Source organism: Perca flavescens, chromosome 6, assembly GCF_004354835.1.
Source record: "Perca flavescens isolate YP-PL-M2 chromosome 6, PFLA_1.0, whole genome shotgun sequence".
NCBI lineage: Eukaryota > Metazoa > Chordata > Actinopteri > Perciformes > Percidae > Perca > Perca flavescens.
In genome coordinates, this window is record NC_041336.1 from 1,564,917 (window position 1) to 1,588,328 (window position 23,412).

The 23,412-nt window shown below is 41.3% G+C and overlaps 1 protein-coding gene and 1 long non-coding RNA gene across 2 annotated transcripts; both read left to right on the forward strand.

Moving 5' to 3' along the window:
• Positions 1–2,028: 2,028 nt before the first annotated feature.
• On the forward strand, positions 2,029–6,450 carry LOC114557816 (calpain-2 catalytic subunit). The gene is made up of 13 exons (XM_028581485.1): positions 2,029–2,583; positions 3,079–3,345; positions 3,678–3,747; positions 4,008–4,126; positions 4,394–4,527; positions 4,627–4,798; positions 4,922–5,002; positions 5,087–5,172; positions 5,272–5,346; positions 5,496–5,656; positions 5,739–5,908; positions 6,008–6,019; positions 6,165–6,450. Exons 1-13 carry the CDS (start codon positions 2,575–2,577, stop codon positions 6,393–6,395), a joined length of 1,587 nt encoding a protein of 528 aa, XP_028437286.1. The 5' UTR covers positions 2,029–2,574; the 3' UTR covers positions 6,396–6,450.
• Positions 6,451–8,546: 2,096 nt separating this feature from the next.
• LOC114557826 (uncharacterized) lies at positions 8,547–9,567 on the forward strand. The gene is made up of 3 exons (XR_003692845.1): positions 8,547–8,681; positions 8,964–9,099; positions 9,435–9,567. It is a non-coding gene; the product is annotated as an uncharacterized LOC114557826 (long non-coding RNA).
• The last annotated feature ends 13,845 nt before the right edge of the window (positions 9,568–23,412 follow it).

A 23,412-nucleotide genomic window follows, 5' to 3' on the forward strand; every position in this document is an offset into this window, starting at 1 on the left:
CTGCATCCCCATCATGGCTTTCACACCATCCCATGCAGGATGTGGGTTGCTTGTGCTCAACATGTTCTCAACTTTGTCCTTATAGTTAAGTTTTGCAAGCTCAAGTTCCTTTTTAACTTGTTTTTGAAATATTCTGTACTGAGTCATGTTACCTTGGTTGAAGCTAATATTTCGTTGATTAATTATGCTTTTAACAGATTTGGAAACCCAAGGTTTATTATTTGGATATATGGAAATGAGTTTACGGGGAATGACTAAGTCCTCACAAAAGTTGATGTATGCGGAAACAGTCTCTGTAAGCTCATCAATGTCATTCGTTTTTAAATAGATCCCAATCAGTACAACAGTGGCATTCCTGTAGACACTGGATTAAGTCCTCTGACCAAACCGGAACCAACTTTTGTTCCGGCTTGTTTTTCTTCAGTATTGATTTGTAAGACGGAACCAAATAAACAGAGTTGTTATCAGGCATGCCGAGTGGAGATCTGCTGTAGGATTTATAAGCACCTTTGACGGATCTATAACAGAGGTCCAGCCTTTTGTTCCGACATGTTGCACAGGTGACATATTGATAAAAGTTACACAGGGACCTCCCAGGAAAAAAGTTTGGTGCTTCAGGTAAAATCCCCTGAAGACGCTGCACACTTCACCACAGCCCAAGTCGCTAAATCAACATTAGCCTTCGGGTGAATATAAACAAGAGTTACAAATATCTGTGGGAATTTCATGGGCAGTTAAAAGGGGCGTAAAGATACAGACAAAAGTTCGATATAAGAAGTACACAGTTTTTCTCTGACGATCACCGTATTGCACCATTTCTTATTTATGTAAAGACATAAGCCTCCACCAAGTGATTTTCCCGTCACTGTGGAGTCTCTGTCAAGACGGACAGGCTCCCCAAAACAGTCCAACTCAAAATCAGAGAGTGGATCCCGATCGTTAAGCCACGTCTCTGTCAAGGTAAGGAGACGGGCATTTCTGTATTCTGAAAGGAACTTTACTTTTGCCTGAAGCTCGCCCAGTTCTGCTAACTCTAGCGCATTTACATTTTGAGTGTAAACTAAAAATGTTGATTGATGTACATTGTGCCTTTTAAATAAACAACAAATTAAATTAAATTAGATTACATCATCAGACAGTTAGGAGACATTCAGAAAACTAAAGACATATGCTACGTTAGGAAGGGAAGAGATGTTAGATATGTCAGAGTAAAGTCTCTAACAGGTTTTATTAGATTAGATTAGATTCAACTTCATCATCATTATGCAGTGTACAAGTACAAAGACAGCAAAATGCAGTTGGCATCCAACCAGAAGTGCAATAAGAAGCGGAAAAGTGCAATGTCATATACAAAGTAAAAACAGGTGGTGCAAAGGCAGGACAATACATATATTGCAGTATAATAAGAGAAGAATAAATATGGCTATGTAATATGAACAATGTATGAGCAACATGTAGTAGCAGTGACATTATATATATATATATATATATATATATATGCATTGTATTAACAGAATATATAATAAGAAAAAAATGAATAGATATGGATATACTGAATGAACCATTTAGACAGATATGTACAGTATGTAAAGCTATGTGCAGTGTGGTAACATAAGAATAGTAAAAATAAGTATGTGCATGATGATTAGTATGAAGAGCAGTCTTTGATGATGCTGCGCGCCTTACGCAAGCATCGCTTGCCCTCGATAGTCCCGATGGAGGGGAGTGAGGAACCGAGGATGTGTTGGGCAGTTTTCACCACCGTCTGCAGAGCTTTCCAGTCATGGGCAGAGCAGTTGCCATACCAGACTGTGACACAGTTGGTGAAGATTCTCTCAATGGTGCAGCAGTAGAAGTTCACCAGGATCTGAGGTGTTGAGGGTCCAAGAGAGGTCCTCAGAGATTTGAACACCCACAAACTAGAAGCTGGTGGCACGCTCCACCTCAGTCCCGTTGATGATGATGGGGATGTGTTTGCCAGCTTCAGACTTCCTGAAGTCCACAATGAGCTATTTGGTCTTCTTAGTGTTGAGAGCCATGTTCTTGTAAGTGCACCACAATGATAGGTGCTGGACCTCCCTGTAGGCCGTCTTATCGTTGTTGCTGATGAGGCCAATCACTCGTCGTCTGCAAACTTCACAACGGCGTTAGAGCCATGTACAGGTGTGCAGTCGTAGGTGAAGAGTGAGTAAAGGAGAGGGCTCAGCACACATCCCTGTGGTATGCCAGTGTTCAGGGTGATGATTGAGGAGGTGTGATTATCTAACCTAACAGACTGAGGTCTGTTGGTTTGGAAGTCCAGAATCCAGTCACAGAGGGAGGTATTGATGCCCAGTTCAGAGTTTGGTGATCAGTTTGGAGGGGATGATGGTGTTGAATGCTGAACTAAAGTCAATGAACAGCATTCTTACATAGGTTTTGCCATTGTCAAGGTGGGACAGGGCAGAGTAAAGTGCCGTAGAGATGGCATCTTATGTGCTCCTGTTCAGACGTTAGGCAAATTGGAAGGGGTCCAGTGAAGGTGATAAGCAGGTCTTTAGATGGGCCAGGACCAGCCTCTTGAAGAACTTCATTATGATTGCGGTGAGTGCAACTGGACGGAAGTCATTTATGCTTGTTGCAGTGGAGTGTTTTTGCACCGGCACGATGGAGATGGTTTTAAAGCACGCAGGGACAGCTGCCTGGGCTAGTGACAGATTGAATATGTCAGTCCAACTCTCAGTCAGCTGCACAGCACAGGCCCTGAATACAAAATAACGTGAGTATTTCACGAACTGGCGTGAGACCGGGTTAGACAATATAAAGAGATGTTAGATATGTCAGAGTAAAGTCTCGAACAGCTATTATATGATAATATGAAGATATGTTAGATATGTCAGAGTAAAGTCTCTAACAGCTTTTATATGATAACATTAAGAGATGTCAGATATGTCAGAGTAAAGTCTCTAACAGCTTTTATATGACAATATAAAGAGATGTTAGATATGTCAGAGTAAAGTTTCTGACAGCCATTATATGATAATATAAAGCCATGTCTCTGTCTGTGATCCCACCCTATCCTCCCCTCACCTTTGGCAGCTATATAGGAGGCTGGAACAAAGTACGAGGATGACATCCACGGCAGATCAGCTGGCCCATCAGCAGGACAGGGAACAAGGCATTGGCACAGACAAGAAAACAGTGAAGTTCTCCCAGCAGGATTATGAGACTCTGCGCCAGCAGTGTTTGAAGAGTGGACGCCTGTTTGAGGACAACTGCTTCCCAGCTGAGCCCACATCACTGGGCTACAATGAGCTGGGACCAAACTCATCCAAAACCAAGGGGGTTGTTTGGAAAAGGCCAAAGGTAGGAAGCCTCTAAGAAAAAACACAGTAATGAAAACTAACCAAACAAATATGGTTGGTGAGCTTGTCACTGACTTGACATTAAGTATAGACTTTGGAAAGCATAAGTAAAAGACAACATAAAATAAATATTAAACTAAATGTGTTGAATCATGTGTTTGTGAATTATTTTCATAGGGTTATTCTTTACTTTCAACGCAGTCATCAGATCTAAATCATTGAACTGTATTTCCTCCTATTGTCTCAGTAGTGTGATACCGGACAATCCAAGGAAAGATTTCTCAAAACTGCTCTAAAATGTTCAACTTTTTGATTGCTTGGTTCTCTATATAGGAGCTGTGCCCAAACCCAAAGTTCATTGATGATGGAGCCACAAGGATGGACATTTGCCAAGGAGCTCTGGGTAAGTGGGGGAAAGAATGGATGGATGGATGGATGAATGGACGGATTGATGGGTGGAGGGATTGATGGATGGATGGATGGATGATGGGATGTTTTGGATTTTCGAAGGGAACCACAAACATCCCTGGTCCATACCCCTCCACCCATTCTGCCATTAAGCTTGTGGTGGTTTGTGGTCACATGCTGTTTAAAGCATCTGCTGCATTGCGGTGAATGCCGCATATTCCTCAATCTCAGAGCATCTCTGATTTTACTGTGTAGGTGACTGTTGGCTTATGGCTGCAATAGCCAGTCTGACTCTAGACCAGGACATCCTGGCTTTTGTGGTGCCCCAGGAACAGAGTTTTACTGAAGGTTATGCCGGGATATTTCACTTCCAGGTCAAACAAATGCCCTTCTTATCTGACTTCTAACTTTTTTCCTGACATGTCCGACCATAAAATGATGGCTCATGGTAATAGGGTAAAAAAATAAAATGAAATAGTGTACTTTTGTGTTTGGTACTAAGTTATATAAGTTGCCCTATATTGCGATGCTGTGACTTGCAGAGCACAGAACATATTATCCAAGGATCACACAATTGTCTTGCTCATGAGTCATAGAAGTATTTGACGTTGAGTTTACTGATGGTAATATTTTCTTCTCAGATCTGGCAGTTTGGTGAGTGGGTGGATGTGGTGATCGATGACCGTTTACCAACGAGAAATGGAAAGCTGCTGTTCGTTCACTCAGCGGAGGGCTTAGAGTTTTGGAGCGCACTGCTGGAGAAGGCCTACGCCAAGTATGGATCGTTCCTTTTTTGCTTCATCGAAACGTTAATCCAGTGAAAATGTACAATATATAGTTGGTAAATCTGGTCACATCCCTCTGTGTCTGACAGGTTGTATGGCAGCTATGAGGCCCTTTCAAGTGGAAACGTAATTGAGGGCTTTGAGGATTTCACAGGAGGGATTGCAGAAGTATACACCTTAGACAAAGCTCCACCGAAGCTCTTCCAACTCATGCAGAAGGCCCTGAGCCTGGGTTCATTGCTTGGTTGCTCTATTGATAAAGTAGGTCTTATTTTCATAATAATTTGCTTATCTTTATACAGATTTGCATGCTTACCTGCAAGCCAACACACCAACAGAAGTAAAGTACTATGTTGATAGAAGTGTTGTTCTTGGGGTTTTCAGAAGACCAATGCCGAGACAGAGGCAGTTACAGATCTCAATCTTTTCAAGGGACATGCATACTCAGTCACTGGTGCAGAGGAGGTATAGGATTATCTAAACTGTCAACATTATGCTGTTTCTTTCAACTGCATGCAAATTACATTGCCTGCTGTTGCTCTCTCCCAGGTTCATTTCCAAGGCGAGCCGGTTCAGCTGCTTCGCATCAGGAACCCATGGGGTAACAAGGAGTGGACTGGGCCTTGGAGTGATGTGTAAATAATTACGTTCAAGATCCTTTAACCATCCGCTACCGTTAGTTATTTCCAGGATTATCCTAAAAGCATGGTTTATTTTTTTTAAATCACAATTAGGTCCAGTGAATGGAACAATATCAGCAAAGATGAGAAATCAAAGTTGAACCATGCGGCTGATGATGGAGAATTCTGGTAAATCTATTGGGTTTACCTTTCATTTACATGAGAATAAATGTAATATTTTACATATTTTCACCATCACCAAAGCAACTATTTAGGCTCAGACTAGGACAAGTGATGGACACAATGTTCTTTGTTGAGAAATGGGTTTCTCTCCTCAGGATGTCCTATTCAGACTTCATCAAGCAGTTCTCCAGGCTGCAGATCTGTAACTTGACCCCAGACACGCTCATGAGTGGTGATGTGGCCCACTGGAAGTACTACCAGTTTGAAGGGACGTGGAAGGTGGGCTCTACTGCAGGTGGCTGCCGCAATTTCTCAGGTAACGGAGAAACCATATGTATGTCTTAGCAAGAAGTTCTGTTACAGGTTTTTATAAAGAATTACATTTTTGTCTCTTCCAGCCACATTCTCGTCCAACCCTCAGTTTGTGGTGCGCCTGGAGGATGTGGATGATGATCCCCTGGATGGGAAGGATGGATGTACCTTTCTGGTTGGGCTCATGCAAAAGGATGGGCGACAGCAGAAGAGGCTCGGCCGCAAACTTGAGTGCATTGGCTTTGACATTTATAAGGTGCCACAGAATAATTTGATGTTTCATTATCATGAAATCAGAGACTTGTATTTTACTGATTAAAAAAAAAAAATTCTTCTGTCTGTTTCCTTTTTACAGGTCCCAGATCAGGTCTGTATTTGAACTGTTATATCTCTTACTTTCTCTGAAATTTGAAATGCTAAATAGACACACAAGTGTCACGAGTATTGCTTTATTGCATTATGGCGTTTTGGTGTTTCATTCATAAAAGGCCTTTTCTCCTGTTAATCTTCAGTACAAAGGCCAAAGCAATGTTCACCTGGGTCCAGATGTCCTGCTGCGAAAGAGACCTGTGGCCACGACGTCCTTCGTTTCCACACGGGAAGTGTGCAAACGTTTTAAACTTCCTCCAGGAGAATATGTCATTGTTCCCTCGACCTTCGAGCCTGACAAGAATGGCAGCTTCCTTCTCAGGGTGTTCTCTGAGAAACATGCTGCAGCCAGGTATTGTGTTACAGTAACATAGAGACTGATTGATGTCTGCAGGCTAATGTAGACCTCAGAGCTTTGCTGTAATACAGCCATCTAGTGGACAAAGCTCAGAGGCCAGCTCCTTATTTGGTCATAGAAAAATCTTAAATTCACAGTCAAAACTTATTGTTAATATTATTTTCTTGCACACCAACAGAGTGTGTTCAAGCTAGGCATTTCTATTTTTTCAGTCCACTGGAGTTTCAGTCCACCTTTTTTTCTGTCTCTCTACCAGAAATGTTTAAGGCTCTGGAGAGAGCTGACACAGGGAAGATTGAGCTGGATATGCAACAGGTGTGTAAGACAATAACAAAAGCTGCTGGTTAGTCAGCACTTCTAGTTTAGACAGCTTGCTGTATAATTTTGTTTCCTCTTACAGTGGCTGTGCCTGGCGATGTACTGACTATGGAGACAAGACAAGCGAGATGATACATGCTGGAGGATTAACAATACATTTATTGAATTCACAAAAAAATCAAGTAAACAATGACAATTCACATGCACTCTATAAGTTCCAAATGTTTGAAAATGGGTAAAAGGTGTTTGTAAATTTGAATCATATTTGCTGAACATATACATGGGCATATGTTGTATCACTCACATGTATTATTTCATTTTTCAAACCTTTTTTTGTGTGCAGCAGGAACAATTTTGTCTCATTAGTTGGTGTTTTTGCTCTTTTAGCTGATGCAAAATTTCTGTCAAATGAAAGAAAATAAAGAAACTAACAAACTATGGCCTCTGGACTATAATTTATAAAATCTTGCAAGGATCAGACACCTATGGTTAAAATAGTCAGAGATAAAATAGTTTTCACTGTTAATGATTGTTGGTCAGAGATTATTGCAGTAATGCAATTGCAGTAACTATGATGTTTAGTAGGACCAAATGAGATATAAATATAATTGTGATTTCTTTCCACCAATCCAATCTTTTGTGGACCAGCACATGTTTCACATTCATCCATCTGGGCCAATCGTGGGCCATCAATCAAAGCCAGAGGCAGAGTAATGAGGCAGGTGAGCCAAAGCAAGTTTGGCATGAACAATTAAGGGTGTGAAGACATTGCTGTCCAAACACACACAGACACACACACACACACACACACACACGAGACTATCATGAAAAGACAGAAAGTCTTAATCTTTTAAATTGTCTGGCATTGCAGCTTAAAGGAGAAGCAATTTTTACGTTAATCTTATTGCTATACCTATGTGAGTAATGTTTATAGAAAAAAAAATTTGCCGAATCAGTGCTAGCAACATAGAGCTGCTGCAGCTAATGCCCAGAGCTAAACTAGCAGAACTAAAACTGCAGTTATGGGGGCATAAGATAAAGTCTTTGTGCCTCTTAACAGACACAAAATCCAATTAAAATGTCTGTGCAACATGAACAGGGCCCTTACATGACAACAAGATACATTTAGCAACTTAGCCATTGTTTAAATTCACCTACCCTGCTAGCTGCCGTCTGGGATGAGTGAGTGTGTTCAGCCAGGCTTCGGAAATAATCATCACGCAGCAGTTCTGTGTGTATTTGTAGCATATATATCCATTTTGCGTGTGATCCATCTGGTGTTGGTGAGTAGAAGTCTTGTCAGGGTCGATCGTTGTGGTTTCCTTAGCCGGGCTAGCAGGCCAGGCCGGCGTCCTTGCTTCTGCTTCTGCTTCCAGCTGGCTTCACGCGGCCGACAACAATCCAGCGAGCACCCGCTGGTCTGGTGGATGTCTTCCAGAAGACACACACGCAAACACACACACTTGTTGAAAAAGGGAACAATGAAGAGTGAGAAATGTGTGTTTTTGAGGATGAGTTGAGGATTGAGCCAACAGATGGCACCCTGACTCTCTGAATCTGTTCATCTTCAGCTCTGATCTCTAAATGTTTGATGTTATGATGTTTTTAATGTCTCCAGCTTGTTCATGGTTGTGTGTTACCAGTTCTCTGTGTTATACTTTTATCCTTGTGTGTATGTTTCATGCTTCAGTTTCCTCTTTTACTTTGTACTGTCTGTTGTTCTTGTGTCATGTCTTGTTCTACTTCCTGCCTTGTGTGTTTTCCCTCCTCTGTGATTGGCTGCTCTGCCCTGATGTGTCTCACCTGTTCATCAGCCCTCATGTCACCTGTCCCTTGTTTCTCCCCTCATTACCTCATGGATTTAGTCTCTGCTTTCTGCTGCTGTTAGTTTGTCGTCATACTTTTGTCATGAAGTCTGTCCCTGTACCAGCTGTTCCTGTGCTCCAGGTCTCTTCCCTGTGATTGGACAGTCATCAGCTTACATGTATGTTAGTTCTCTTTGTGTTCTTTATTGAACTCCTTCATACCAACTGCTGCCGTACCCTCACCTGTTGTGCTTTAGGGTCAGACTCTAAACTGCTCCATGACAGTACAAACTAACCAAAATGGACCCATGAAATGTCTGTCTGTCTGCCTGCCTGCGTGCATAGCAAAGGATATTTCTTTTTAAACCAAAACGTAGCAATGTAAATGTAGCCTCAGAGACATCAGATTCTGGAAGTCCTGAAATAGAAACACATTATTTACTCACTCTTTTTGTTCACAGATCGCCCTGCAACCACCTCTCTCCCTCCTCCCCTCCCCCTCTGTCTGTTTTCAGATTATTGCACCCCCTGCTGGTCTTGTGTCTGTACTGCATCTCTGCAGGTGTGGTGGTGTCAATCTGCTGCAGCAGGAAGACAGTAAGCACGCACGCACGCACATGCACATTTTGAACAGGCTGTGTACTAATATAAATAAAACAGACTGCTGTGCACGATGACACCAACAGATGAATGCTGAAGGAAGATTGATTCAAAGTATTGACTGATACAGAGTGCACTGTAAAAATTCAAATATTTTTCTTTATTTGGCGGGTGCTTAGGAACATTTTGGGGTAGTGTCGGCCCCCTAAAATAGGCCTAATGACATCCCTGGTTTTAATACAGAAATGTTACATTGTACCTTTTAACCAGTATATTCAGTAAGAATATGTATGATGCAACCCTAAGATCTTCCTCTTTTTGATATTTTACAGAATGGTCTTACCTGAGATTCCAAACTAACTATTCTGGGGTTCGTGGAGATGCCAGCACTCAATAAATTTCTGAAAGAGAAATGACTCTTACATATTTGAGCCCTTCATAGTTGAATAAAGTGCAAATATTATAAAAAAAAAAAACACTGTCTTGGATTTGGGGTGTTCTGTGTCTCTGGTGGTTCCACACGCATACAAACTTGGAAAAAATCCATCCATGCGGTTTTGAGTGGGATCCGGTTTCTGAATGATTCCTTCCTTCAGTCTCCAGGTGAGCTGGTCAAAATCTTCAGGGCCGTCTACGTCATTGGCCGAAACATTTGACGAACCATAAGCGTCTTGCTGAATTCTCAGTCTCAGGTTCTGCAGGAGACTCCCCTCCTTCTGCAGGATCCGATTCTGGTTCCAATGTGTATGGTTGAACTACTGCCGCCATGTCTGTAACTTTCACACATAGTTCTATCTAGTCACGTTAGTCTACATCCTCCCCGTTACTAATGTCTGTTCCCAAGCACTGACGGAGTATGTACTGAGCATGTGATTCCCAATAAAGATGTAACAGAAGTATGATGCCTCACTCGGTAGCTAAACCAGCTCAACACACAGGATGAAAAGAGGACCTGCAGCAATGTGCAATACACCAAAAATATGGTGTTTTCTAAAAATTAAACCCCACAACCCTATTCTGATACAATTATGAATCTGAAAATGAGAATAATATGGGCACTTTAATGATTGAGATATCCATGTTTGTAGTCTCTCACAGTCGACCTTCATCCACCGCCCTGTGAAGGAAGGTCTGGCTAGTTCACACAGATGCAAATAAGCTAATTTTCCAAAATGTTTAACGATTGTTTTGACACCACAGAAAAACACCCTCAACCAGTTAAATGAAATGTCTAATCTTCTCTGGCAGGTGTTAATGTGGCACGGTCAGCAACCATCACATCAGTCTGTGTTAACAAACCAAAATGTCGTCTTCCTGTGATAATCAGCTCCTGTTGCAACTCTTCCTTCCTGGTTCCTCAAGGTGTAGCTGTGATTCATACCAGGAAACCAGTTACCTTTCTCTCCAGGTGTTGAGTCAAGACTTTGGACGGTTTGAAGAAACTAAGTTGATTCTTTGAAATCCTTTTTTTTACATTTGAACATCCTTTCAGAGGCCGTTACAGTTTAGTTAAGCCGACAGTCATTATTTAGCTGTGTGTGTGTCTGTGTGTGTGTGTGTGTGTGTGTGTGTGTGTGTGTAACCCGTTTTCCCGCAGTTTAAGGCATCTCGCCTGTTTATGGCGTACGGTCAGCTGTGTGCGTTGCTATGGTTGCTGTACACAAACCAATCAGCCGACAGTTTGCAGCGCTGCAGACTCGATAAGGAGAAACCCAGCTACTTTTAAACATTATCAAAGACTTGGATATCAACAGGTTTTTGGATTTGAGCTGACCTTTTCTAGAAGCTTGTTGAAGGAATCAAAGAGGAACGTTGTGTTTGCAAGTCCTCCACCAGTTTTTGTGACACATCGTCATTTATGATCTCAGACCACATATGATGTTAAATTCCTGTGGCTCAATGACACAATAGTGATGTCACTAGTGATTAAACTGAATTTTTGTTGCAAAGGATTTGTGTCATCAGTGACATCACAGAACATTGTCTTGAGAGTTTATAAATAGGACCCATTACTCCCACTAGAAGACTAGTGAGAAAGGATGACAGCTGGACATTTGTGTATGAGACAGAGGCACCAATACTGTTTCATATTCATCAGTTCACCTCTGACTTCAGACTACAGTAAAATAGATGAGATGGACGCCACCCTGGCTGTCTTTAGAAACAGGCTGTAGCAGCGTAACTGTTTTCACAAAGTTGTTATTTTCAAGTGATGTCATGCATATGTTTGTTTTGTGTTCTTTGTTCTGACCACACAAGACCTTTTTGGACTGGACCGGTACAGGTCCTGGATGGAGGGAAGGTCAGCTCCAATGATCCTCTCTGTAGCCCTAATTGTCTGTTGCAGTCTGGCCCTGTCCCGTTTGGTGGCTGACCCAAACCAGACAGTGATGGAGGTGCAGATGACAGACTGGATGATGGCTGAGTAGAAAGTGGTCAGCAGCTTCTTAGGCAGATTAAACTTCCTTAGCTGTCACAGGAAGTATAACCTCTGCTGGGCCTTTTTCTGGAGAGAGTCAATGTGGGGAGACCATTTTAGGTCCTGGGAGGTAGTTGATCCCAGGAACCTAAATAATCTTTTGCAACAAAAACCTTAGTTCAATCAACAGTGACATCATAGGGTTCTATGATGTTACCGTTTTGTTATCATAGAATGTTATCTCTGTGACATTCCATGATGTCATTCCACGATTAGAGAATTTTTTAGTATCTTGTTTTATGTTGATCGACACTCATTTTATGTTGAACACTGAGTTTTTATGAAGACAAAAGTGTGTGTGTGTGTGTGTGTGTGTGTGTGTGTGTTGTGTGACCTCTGAGTGTGTCTAGTGTTTGTTTACTCTCGGGACACAAACTACAACTAACCCCCATCTGAAAACTTTAAACTCAACGATCAAACATGATTGTCTTCAGAAAAGTGAACCAGCCTTATTCTCAGAAACAGGAACTCAAAGAAGCAGTTCCTCAATATGAGACATTTCTATGAAAAACATTTTCAGACTTTCTACGTATTTGTTTTAACAGCTTCTTCTTAGTTTCAAAACAGGATTGACCCGGTTTTACCCAAATGTATTGAAGGATTAGGGCCACTACTGAAATGTAACCCTGCTCTACGTTCTTCAGTCAGGGCCGTTGTTTGGCCCGATGCTAAAGTGGAGGAAGCTGTTCATCTGCACAAACTGCCATGACACAAAGCTGGTTAAAAATCAGACAGGTATCCCTCTAAGTGTACGCTATATTTATAGTATATATCTATATTTTCAGGGCTTTACCTGGCTGTCAGACAGGCCTTTACGACTGGGAACTGAAGATATTATTTCTGCTCTCTTCAAAGACACCAGACTCCTTTGACAATAACAACAATTTAACACCTAGAGCATGATGGGAGTTGCTGCCTCCATCGCTCAGTTAGTTAGTGGTATTGTGGGACTTTGGTGTTTTTAAAGGCTTAGTTACAATTATAATCTATAAGGGCACCAGATAAATTATATCTGTAGATTTGAAAATATGCAGTTTGACTTACAAGAAGTGCAATAAAACCACGTAACCACACAAGAGCTCGATATCATCCAAAACTGGGTTTATATTCACTTTAAACAAACAACTGTGTGTGTGTGTGTGTGTGTGGGTGTGAGTATGTGTGCCTTTGTGTGTGTGTGGATGTGTGTCTGAGTGAGAGTATGTGTGTGTGTTAATGTGTGTGTGTGTGTGTGTGTGTGTGTGTGTGTGTGTGTGTGTGCGTGTGTGTGAGTGTATGAGTATGTGTATAAGTGTGTGCGTATGTTTGACTGTGTGTGTGTGTGTAAATTAACTTTGACATTAAGCAAAATAAATCCTGATGTAAAAGTCTGTGCTAGCTGCTAGTGAAAGCTAACGCTATATCTGTTATAGAAACTGCCTCAGTATTGTGTTTCATGATACAAAAAACTATGTTTTTTTATTTAAAAACATATTTTTCTATTTTTGTAGGTCATCATTTACAGTAAGCTGCATCGGAGCAAAGTGTGAAAACATCTTAAAGTGTGAAAACAACAACATCTTAACTTCCTCTTTTTGGTTTTCTGCGTTCGTCTTTGACCATCAGTAACGTGTGTATTTAAATTCCAAAGACCAGTGGGTGGGATGTCTGAACCTGTAGCTGAATGTTTACCGTATATGGAGATGATATTCAGATGTTTGTTTCAGAGACAACCCCTCTCTGTGGGAGGATATAAGACTGCAGATTATTACATTTCTCTGTCTGAACATTCTTCAGATTTGCATCGTGTCAGAGTTCTGCTCTTCTTCTTCATCTTCAGACTTTTTGCAGTTTAGATTTTACATTTCTGCTTTTTTGGACCTTCGTACCTGAAACTTTCTCCACCAACTCTTCGGTAAGACTCGGACTCTTCTCCAACTTTTGGTATTTTATCACCTTCTTCAACGTTTTTTTCTGACATTTTTTAGACATTTTGTTCTTTTTATCAAAACATTTAGTCACTTTTTTAACCTTTAGGGCACTTTTTTCTAGTTTTTTGTTGTTTTTGGGGCAATTTCATTGTCGTTAAGGTTACAAACATAAACAAAAATACAATTTACGGACATTGTTTTGGAAATGTTTTCACTATTTTGCCTTTTTTGGTCCTTTTTTTGATGGTTTGTTTGTATTCTAAAGAACCTTGAAGTTAACTGTGATGTAATGAAGTTAACTGTGATGTAACATAGTGTGTGCTATCATGTGATTTTCCAGGTATCCCTGCTGCTGCTGACTCTAGAACTCATCTCTCTCCTGTCATTCAGGTAAATATACTTTATATTATTATTCTGAGAAAGTTGCCCAGGACCACGGTCCGGATCAAAAGACCAAATTTTGGTCCAATCTAAAGAGGTGGTCTCGGTCTGTACCAAACTGAACCATCGTCTGGTTCGTTCATTTTTTGGATTGTTCGCACTTTTGGACCAAAAATAAGCAGCTCTGGCAGGATCTCCTTGTGGGAAGCTCATTTAAGGAATAGCTTGGTGCTTAGTGTGTAGGCTACATGAGAGAGAGAGACAGTGAATGCCCTTAGAGCAGACAGCTGTCTGCTATCAGAGCTGAGAATACATCAGCAGTTTACTTGTTCAGTAGTAGTAAATGTACAGTGTAGGTTTCTGTTTGTCTCTGAATAAATGCTCCAGAAAGAAAGTAGTCAGTAGGAGAGAACAGCAGTCAGTAGGAGAGAACAGCAGTCAGTAGGAGAGAACAGCAGTCAGTAGGAGAGCGTAGCAGTCAGTAGGAGAGAGTAGCAGTCAGTAGGAGAGAGCAGCAGTCAGTAGGAGAGAGTAGCAGCGGTCAGTAGGAGAGAGCAGCAGTCAGTAGGAGAGAGTAGCAGCAGTCAGTAGGAGAGAGTAGCAGTCAGTAGGAGAGAGCAGCAGTCAGTAGGAGAGAGCAGCAGTCAGTAGGGGAGAGCAGCAGTCAGTAGGAGAGAGCAGCAGTCAGTAGGAGAGAGTAGCAGTCAGTAGGAGAGAGTAGCAGTCAGTAGGAGAGAGCAGCAGTCAGTAGGAGAGAGCAGCAGTCAGTAGGAGAGAGCAGCAGTCAGTAGGAGAGAGCAGCAGTCAGTAGGAGAGAGTAGCAGTCAGTAGGAGAGAGTAGCAGTCAGTAGGAGAGAGTAGTGTGTGTGTGTTGTGCCTCTGTGTGTGTGTGTGTGTGTGTCTGTGTGTTATGTGTGTGTGTGTGTGTGTGTGTGTGTGTGTGTGTGTGTGTGTGTGTGTGTGTGTGTGTGTGTGTGTGTGTGGAGCTCGCTCTCAGTCAAAATCGTACAAATAACACGGGTTTACACTTTGAAAATATATGCAATGTGTACCATAGGCGCGGGAAGTAGGGGTGCTGGGGTGCTGCAGCACCCCCCGTTGGTGGCAGCACCCCTTGTTGGCAAACTGCGATCAAGCCCAGATTACCCAATGGGCATTAATCATTATGGTGATAATTATCCAATCAGAGTAAAATAAAAGTTGTTTACAAAAAATGAAGTCTTGTGATTGTGTGTTTTATAATTCAGTATGATGACTGGACAGGTAATGATTGGGAGAAGGCCGCATGCACTGTGTAGATTGGCTAATGGTAAAGATGGGTGGGCATAGAGCAGGTTGTTTACATCGTACTGATTCAAGATCATTTTTCTAAGAACGAGTTGAGATTGAAAGAGTGGAATTAATTTGTAATTGATCCCTGGTCAGATTGCGTTGTATTAGCGAGGGAAAGTGTGGAAAAGGGAGAGAAAGAAGCAGCTGCTATAAAAAATGTCCCGCGAATAATATATATTATATAGGGTATTTCACACTGTTTCTTATGGTCTCCTAATGGGGTATGTAACATTGGTTGGGCTGAAAATGGCCTGGTTGATATTTGATTGGCCCTTATGCATCCCTGTGTTTTGGCCCTATTTGCAACAAGAGCTTTTCTTCCAAATATGGTATGCTCGTGAATATTTAGATGAGCTGCGTGCTGATTGGTTGAGCCTTAGCCCCGTACACACACGTAGAGACGCGCGCTGATTGGTTGAGCGAATCGCCAATACCCACACATTAGAAACGCGACAGAATCTCATATTCCAGACACTGCAAGGTTTTGTTACCAAATTCACTTCTGAGACTTTTTTTATGCGAGAAATCAACTATATAAAGCTCAAATATGGGCCGTGTTACGAAAATGGATGGCTGATTGCAAATTTGGTAAAACTGTGTGTCGGAGTTCAGCTGCCTGTGGTGCTGCCTCGCCGCCCGGCCTGACTTCCTCCACAGATCCCGGCCTGCTGTGAGCTGATTGAGCTCCGACAGCCCACAGCACCTCATACCCGCGCAAAGTCACCGTTTGGGCTAATGGACTACTACCAAACGCCGCTGCCCTGACAGATCTCCAGGGCCTGTAACTCCTCTCTTCCTGCTAGCTAAATGGCCCGTGTGTGAGAGTGAGAGCGTGGTCAGCGAGCTTGTTACACCAGCAATCTCATGTTACACACATGTCATGCCACTTAGCTATACAACATACCTAAATGTCTTATAAAGCTAACAACGGTGTCCGATTTCAAGTTAATGATTATTTGTGAGCTGTAAGGGTTTCGTTAGCTGCGACTGTCCCTTCAATCCTATGTGTACAAGATTGCGGCTAGTTAGCTTCATTTTTGGTCTAAATTCGAGTATATTTACTGTTTGAATTTCGTCACGCCACTTATACAACATCTAACTAAATGTTTTATTAAGCTAACAACGGTGTCTGATTTCAAGTTAATGAATATTTGTGAATTCCAGAGGAATTCTAAGAGGAGGCTAGCTAGCTCTCATTGATAGAGCTCCATCCAGCCGCAGGCTCTATCAATGACACTCATGGACAAGCGGCGTTTATTTCCCCAATCGTTTGTTTAAAGGTACAATATGTAACATTTCTGCTTTAAATGTCTAAAAATGAACATACCTATGTTATATATTTTTATGAGTTGTGTTCTTACACTATCCCAAATGTTTCTACCAAATGTCAAACCCAGAAAAATCTGTTATTTTATTTTCAGACATGGCACGTTTCCTTTAGTCGCCCGTCAGTGGCGTCCTATAATCCTTTCACCCTCCAGTTGCTCTAACTTCCGTCAGAACACTGGCACCAAGATGGTACTTTCAGGAGTAATTGTGAATCATACAATGTCGCAGAAAAAAAATGCTTGTAACCGTAATACTGCTTTTTTTGCCATTCAGCATCATTTTGTGATTAATTACATCCCACTTTTTAATCACAGTAATACAACAGAGACCTTATTTATTTTGAAAGTTCAATATCGATACCAGCTTGACGTTACTACAATGTGCTAATGTTGATGCTAAAGCTTTGTGGGTAACTATTATACATTCTTTGGTAACATTATGAGGTTACAACATCTTTCAACACACTAATACCGTTATTTTTAGTATGACTGTTTCGACCACAGCTAACAGGACTGAGCTAACTCACGAATAACTTCACTAGTAACGTTAACGTTAGCTGTATAGATAGATGATTAATCTAATGCTAATTTAGCCAAAGTAGCACACCCAGGTCTGTCTGCCTCACTCCCCCGGCGCAGAGAGACTCAGTTGGGATGACAGCTGACAACAGCCCCGCGACATATAGCTAGTTACCGTTAGCCCCCAGTCAGCTATCAGCCAGGTACTTTCATTACAGCAACCCCCGGCCAGAACTTATCTCCAGTGCCTGGTGCTTACGACGCTAACGGCAGTTTAATTAAACGTCGGGAAACAGACTATATCAGACCCAGCACAGAGTCACAACGAAAATCTCCTCCCTGCCGACTCGTTTAGCTGTCTTTGCGGTTAGCTAAATTAACCTGACAAAAGGTGGGTTTGGCACCAAAACAAAAAGTTAAGATTCTTGAAAAGTGAAGGGGAGATAATTCGGGTCAGCTGGGAGATGTTCTGCTGCTGCACAACAGGCACCGAACGTCCTGGCTCGCTATCGCGGAGATTTCCCCGACAATCCCCACCCACACCGGTCTCTCAGCCTCGTTTAGTAGCTAGCTAGCGTTAAAACAAACCCGGTCCGCCCCAGTGTTGAAACCATCCAAAAGGTGACATTGATATGTGAAATATTTTGTGTTTTAGCTGCTGGCTACTTTTAGCTTGCTGGCTCACTAGCTAACTGGTCAGCTACAAATAAAAATCTAATCAAGAAAAACGTAATTATGTTGGGGAAACTGCAGCTATTTTATTACAATAACATGAATAAACGTTACTAAACATAATGTGAATAAACTTGAACGGGTAAACTCGTCCGTGAACTGAAGCATTCTAACCATTGGCATATATAAAAAATTCGAACCGGCAGCGAAGGTGTTTAACACTAAAAACTCCCATAATTCCACGCAACTTCACAACGTCATCAAAAGTCCAGTTTTACCGTCCATTGTTTTGGTTGAGAGACCCCTAGCGGCAGAAAGTTACATATTGTACGTTTAAATAACTCAACACATTATAATTACACACATTAAAAGAGTAACTGGAACATGTGGTAACAGATTGCTGGCGTAACAAGCTCAATGATCGCACTTTCACTCACATACACGAGGCATTTAGCTAGCAGGAAGAGAGGAGCTGCAGGCCCTGGAGCTCTGTCAGAGCAGCGGTGTTTGGTAGTCCATTAGCCCAAAACGGTGACTTTGCGCGGGTATGGAGTGCTGTGGGCTGCCAGCCGTGACTAAGCTCCATCTACCTCACAGCAGGCCGGGGTCTGTGAAGGAAGGCAGGCCGGGTGGCGAGGCAGCAACACAGGCAGCACCGGCCTCTGAACTCCGACACACAGTCGGACAAAATTTGCAATAATACATCAATTATCGTAAAACTGCCCAGATTTGACCTCTACATAGTTGATTTCTCGCATAAAAAAGTCTAAGAAGTGAATTTAATGGTAAAATAGCATATGAACAATGTATACAATTTCTGAGATCTGCCCGACCTAGAGTCAGAAGACTAACTGATCTCAGGTCAGTTGTGTAGCCTATGCAAATGTTGGGGCGTGACAAAGAGAGAGATTAGAGCCAAATGAGGAGGAGCCGCAATAGTTGACGTCAACTATGGGGCTCGTTGAGATTCGCCCGTTTTCAGAGGCAGTTTCAAATAGTGAGATTTGCAGAGGAAAGAGGTGTCAATGAGATTTAGAGGTTCTATATATGTCCTAGTTACCCACTAAACTGTCATTATTATACTATGACAAGTTAAATCAGTTTTGCGTTCTATCACCCCTTTAAAAGAGCTGGGAATGATGAAGAGGAGGATGTCGAGGAGCTAGCTAACGTTAGCTTGGATGAATCGCTGCCTTCTACCAGCTACACTCAGCCACAGCTAACGGTGTTAACTTTAGCAAAGTTGTTGTGGAAAAAGACAGAGATGAGGCCGGCGGTCATCAGCATTACAGAACAAGGTAATGGCCCCTCAGGTACCATCATCTCTGAAGACCCTGCACTACGGGGACCGATTACAGAGACCGTCCGGGAGGAAGTTATACCCAGAGGGATATTAGCCTTTCAGAATCGGGCGGCTAAATATCCAGCATCTCAGATGGGGGACGAGGCTGACGGCAGAAAGACCCGCTCTCTGGCACTGACCCGACACCTTCACAACGGTGAAACGGTACCACGGGAGTGGATTCTATATTCACTGTCCACCTGAGACATTTATTGCGTTGCCTGTAAAGTGCAGTGTTGTATAAAGTACTAGAAAGCAGTACTTGAGTAAAAGTACAAGTATCGTACTAGAAAAAGACTTTGGTAGAAGTGAAAGTTACCTTTTAGAATATTACTTAAGTAAAAGTCTTAAAGTATCTGATATATACTGTACTTAAGTATGAAAAGTAATTTTCTGATATTTAATGTACTTAGGTATTTGAAGTAAAAGTAAAAGTTCTTTTTCTTTTTAAAAGCAAGCGGTTAGAACTTTTATTGTGAACTTTTATTGTGTCTTTCTTATAGTAAAGCATAAAGCATATTCAGGGTTCCCATATCTTCTTAATCTCACTCATCAAATCAAATTCACATTCGTTTCTAGGACTTTTCAGGCACAATTCTCTTAAGTTCAAAGAACAAACAGCATATTTTTAGAGCTGACATCAATGTACAGAAATATTTCTTGCAAATACGGCCACGGGTGTATGACGTTATCTTCACCACTACCCTTATCTATCGTCGGGGTGGTTGTCTACGATAGCGGGAGGTCCTCCGGTAGGTGCTCGTGCTTCCATGGTGGTTTCAGTTGTGCGTCCTCCTCCTCCTTTAGCAACAAACAAGCGCTGAAATGAAGTGCGCGGCGTGCGGAGCGTGCGTAATGCAATCTAGGAGCATTTTATTTTTTTGTAACGAGTAACGAAGATGCTTAGTGGAAATATAATGGAGTAAAAGTATACATTTTATCTAGGAAATGTAGTGTAGTAAAAGTGAAAGTTGACATAAATTTAAATAGCAAAGTAAAGTACAGATACGTGAAATTTCTACGTACAGTAACAAAGTATTTGTATTCTTTGTACTTACATTACAACACTGGTAAAGTGCTCCCAACACACAGCAACGCATCTGTAGTAGGGTTTAGCAAGCTGCTGAGGGAGCTTGACTGTGAGGATTTGATCTGCGACTTTGCAAAGAAATAGAAAAGAAATTAGAACTTCTAAAGGTAAGAGCTATTATGCTATTTGTAAACGGAGTAGGTTAATATAATCTGTTGACCATGTGACCAGATAATGTACATATTTGGTGAAATGCCATGCATAGTGCAGTAGTCTTTTTTCGTGTTTTTGTTAAGCCGTTCATTAGCTTGTTTTTGTGATTATGTGCCGTAAAGCCTTTCCCTGCATTCTTTTCCTAAACCCAATCTTTTTTTTTTTGGTGTGACGCAATAACACACAACATGGCGACGCGAGCCGCGTGCATATAAAACGCACCGGTCTCCCCTACTTTAATTGGAGTGCTCCACGTATGAACTGCACGAAGAATTTTACTTTGGCATACACATTGCACGTTTTTTCAAAGTGTAAACCCGTGTTATTTGTACGCTTTTGAGTGAGACCGGGTTGGTGTGTGTGTGTGTGTCTGTGTGTGACTGTGTGTGTGTGTGTGTGTGTGTGTGTGTGTGTGTGTGTGTGTATTGTGCCTCTGTGTGTTTTTTTTCAACGTTTTTTTATCTTTTTGTTTTTTGTAATTTTCTTACTTCTATTTTTCCGAAGTTTTGGCGCTCACTTATAAATAAAAAGAGATCTCTATCTTTTTCACAGCATTTATAACTCTGTGTTCTCCAGATCAACATGAAGATCTCTATCTTTGCCGGTGTTCTGCTGATCTCTGCTGCCGTGCTCTCTGTGGACGGACAAAGTTGGGATGACTTTTATATTAAGCATATCAGCCTTGGGATGCCTGCTCGTGATTGTACCCGCGAGATAAGTGACAGAAGAATCAACAGAGAAGAATCCAACATACGATGTAGGCCTATCAATACCTTCCTCACAGGGAGTGTGAACGCCGTCAGAGACCTCTGTGAAGGACTGGAAAGCGGCATGTATTTATCTGAGCCTATTTTCTCACTTGTTAACTGTGTCTTGGATAGAAATACACCTTTTCCCCCGTCGGTACAACGGTGTAGCTCGGAACAACAGCAGAGTTAGAGTCACATGTGAGAGGGGTCGACCTGTTCACTTAGAAAGATATAAACAGGTTTAACAACCACCAGAGTAATATATTACTACCTGATGAATCAGAGTAATCTGTTACTACCTGATGAATCAGAGTAATCAGTTACTACCTGATGAATCAGAGTAATCTGTTACTACCTGATAAATCAGAGTAATCTGTTACTACCTGATGAATCAGAGTAATCTATTAATAAATAAAACGTGACAGTTTATCTCTGAGTCTGTTTTTAATGAAGACATGTTCAACAGAGACGGTAATTTTTGACACTTCAGGCTTTTATTTTGACATTTTTGTCACTTTTTTTGAGGTTTTTGTTGCTTTTCTCACTTGTTTCTACATTCACATTTAAACTGGTATTTTTATTGTAAAATAGCCTTTTGTAGAAGTGTCACACTGTTTTCACTATGCTTTGTTAACCATGGCCTGTGCTGTATGTCACTTGTGAAAATTTAAATTAAAAAAGTGGCCTTTTGCTTACATTATTCACTCATTACATGTTAAAGGATCATAGTATAGTTTCTCTTATGTCTGCTCATGTGTTTTGCATTTTAAGTTTGTGATGAATTATTCCAGATGGTCATGTTCTCTAACCTCCAACTGTATCTGAGATGATAACACAGCCAACACTGAGATAAGTCAGTAACGTTTATTTGTAGAGCACTTTGCACAGATACACATTATGAAAGACATGTTATCGTTAGTATTGTGTGTGTGTGTGTGTGTGTGTGTGTGTGTGTGGGTGTGGGTGGGTGGGTGGGTGGGTGGGTGCGCATGTGTCTATATGTGTCTGTGTGTGTGTGTGTGTGTGTGTGTGCGTGCGTGCGTGCATGTGTGTGTGTGTGTTAGGTTTTACAGTGTATTAATAATCACACGCACACAAAGACACACATATAGACACACGTGCACACACACACACAGAGACTTTAGTAAGGTGATTACTATAAAGTAATACAATGAGTAAAAGACATAAGAATACAATAATAAAAACATAGTTACCTAAAATCAGACAGCCATAAAAAGTCTTCTTCTTTGCCCAGAAAAAGAAGATATATTGAAATTTGAAATATTGAAAAGAGCAAGAGAACTGCTTTTTGAAGCATGAAGGCTACCGTAGCTGTAATCCGTACTTGGAACTGCGTTGTGTGCGAGAGATGATTGCGATATATGATTTCAACGCTAGATGGGAGTAATTTTCACACATTGGACCTTAAAAAAAGTTTTAAAAATCTGTACTTTTACTTAACCCTTGTGTTGTCTTCACTGCGACCATGCACTTGTTGCCCTCCGGGTCAAAACCGACACGGTCTGTTTAGCTGGTTTTATGAAGCATAAACCCGTAGTGGTTATTCAAACTCATAACCACTAGGGTTACACTTATTCTTAGCAGTGATGTTCAATAACTGCATTTATATGAATGCACATGCAGGTACAGGGCCGTTCAAGTACATTGTAATTTTTGTGTGTTGCTCTAAGAAATACAATAAAAAATTACAATGGAAATATGAAGCTGTAAAAATATATAAACATATACATATATGTATATACGTATATACAGTATGAAGTAGAACAATATAAGGAACAAACAAATGTAAGACGAATAAAGTTACAATTGCAACAGTGAATAATATGATAATAACGGAATAAAGATAACATTGATCCAGAGGTTTTTTAATTGTCATGATAATTCTCTGGAAACATATGTTGTATAAAGACTATGAGGGAATATGCCTAGCTGTTATTTGCTGTTTATACCATCATATAGGTGAATACTCCATTCTGATTCCTCAGCCAAAGCAAACAGTAAAATGTGTTTTTGCAGACGTAGGCCGGGAAAAGGTACAGGTGGCTTTTTGGTGACCTATAGTTTCCCTCCCTGTCTCCTGGGTAACCACTGCAGAAAAGTCTGATTTCAGAGACAACCCCTCTCTGTGGGAGGATATAAGACTGAGAAATTATTTCATTTCTCAGTCTAAACATTCTTCAGATTTGCATCGTGTAAGAGTTCTGCTCTTCTTCTTCATCTTCAGACTTTGGGCAGTTTAGATTTTACATTTCTACATTTTTGGACCTTCGTACCTGAAACTTTCTCCACCAACTCTTCGGTAAGACAAACTCTTTTTTCTGACGTTTTTTCGAT

Excerpts from the sequence above, each read along its gene's own strand:
- LOC114557816 (XM_028581485.1), top strand. Across the intron at positions 5,003-5,086 it reads CAGTCACTGGTGCAGAGGAG|GTTCATTTCCAAGGCGAGCC; the intron begins GTATAGGATTAT and ends GCTCTCTCCCAG. Across the intron at positions 5,347-5,495 it reads GCTGATGATGGAGAATTCTG|GATGTCCTATTCAGACTTCA; the intron begins GTAAATCTATTG and ends TTCTCTCCTCAG.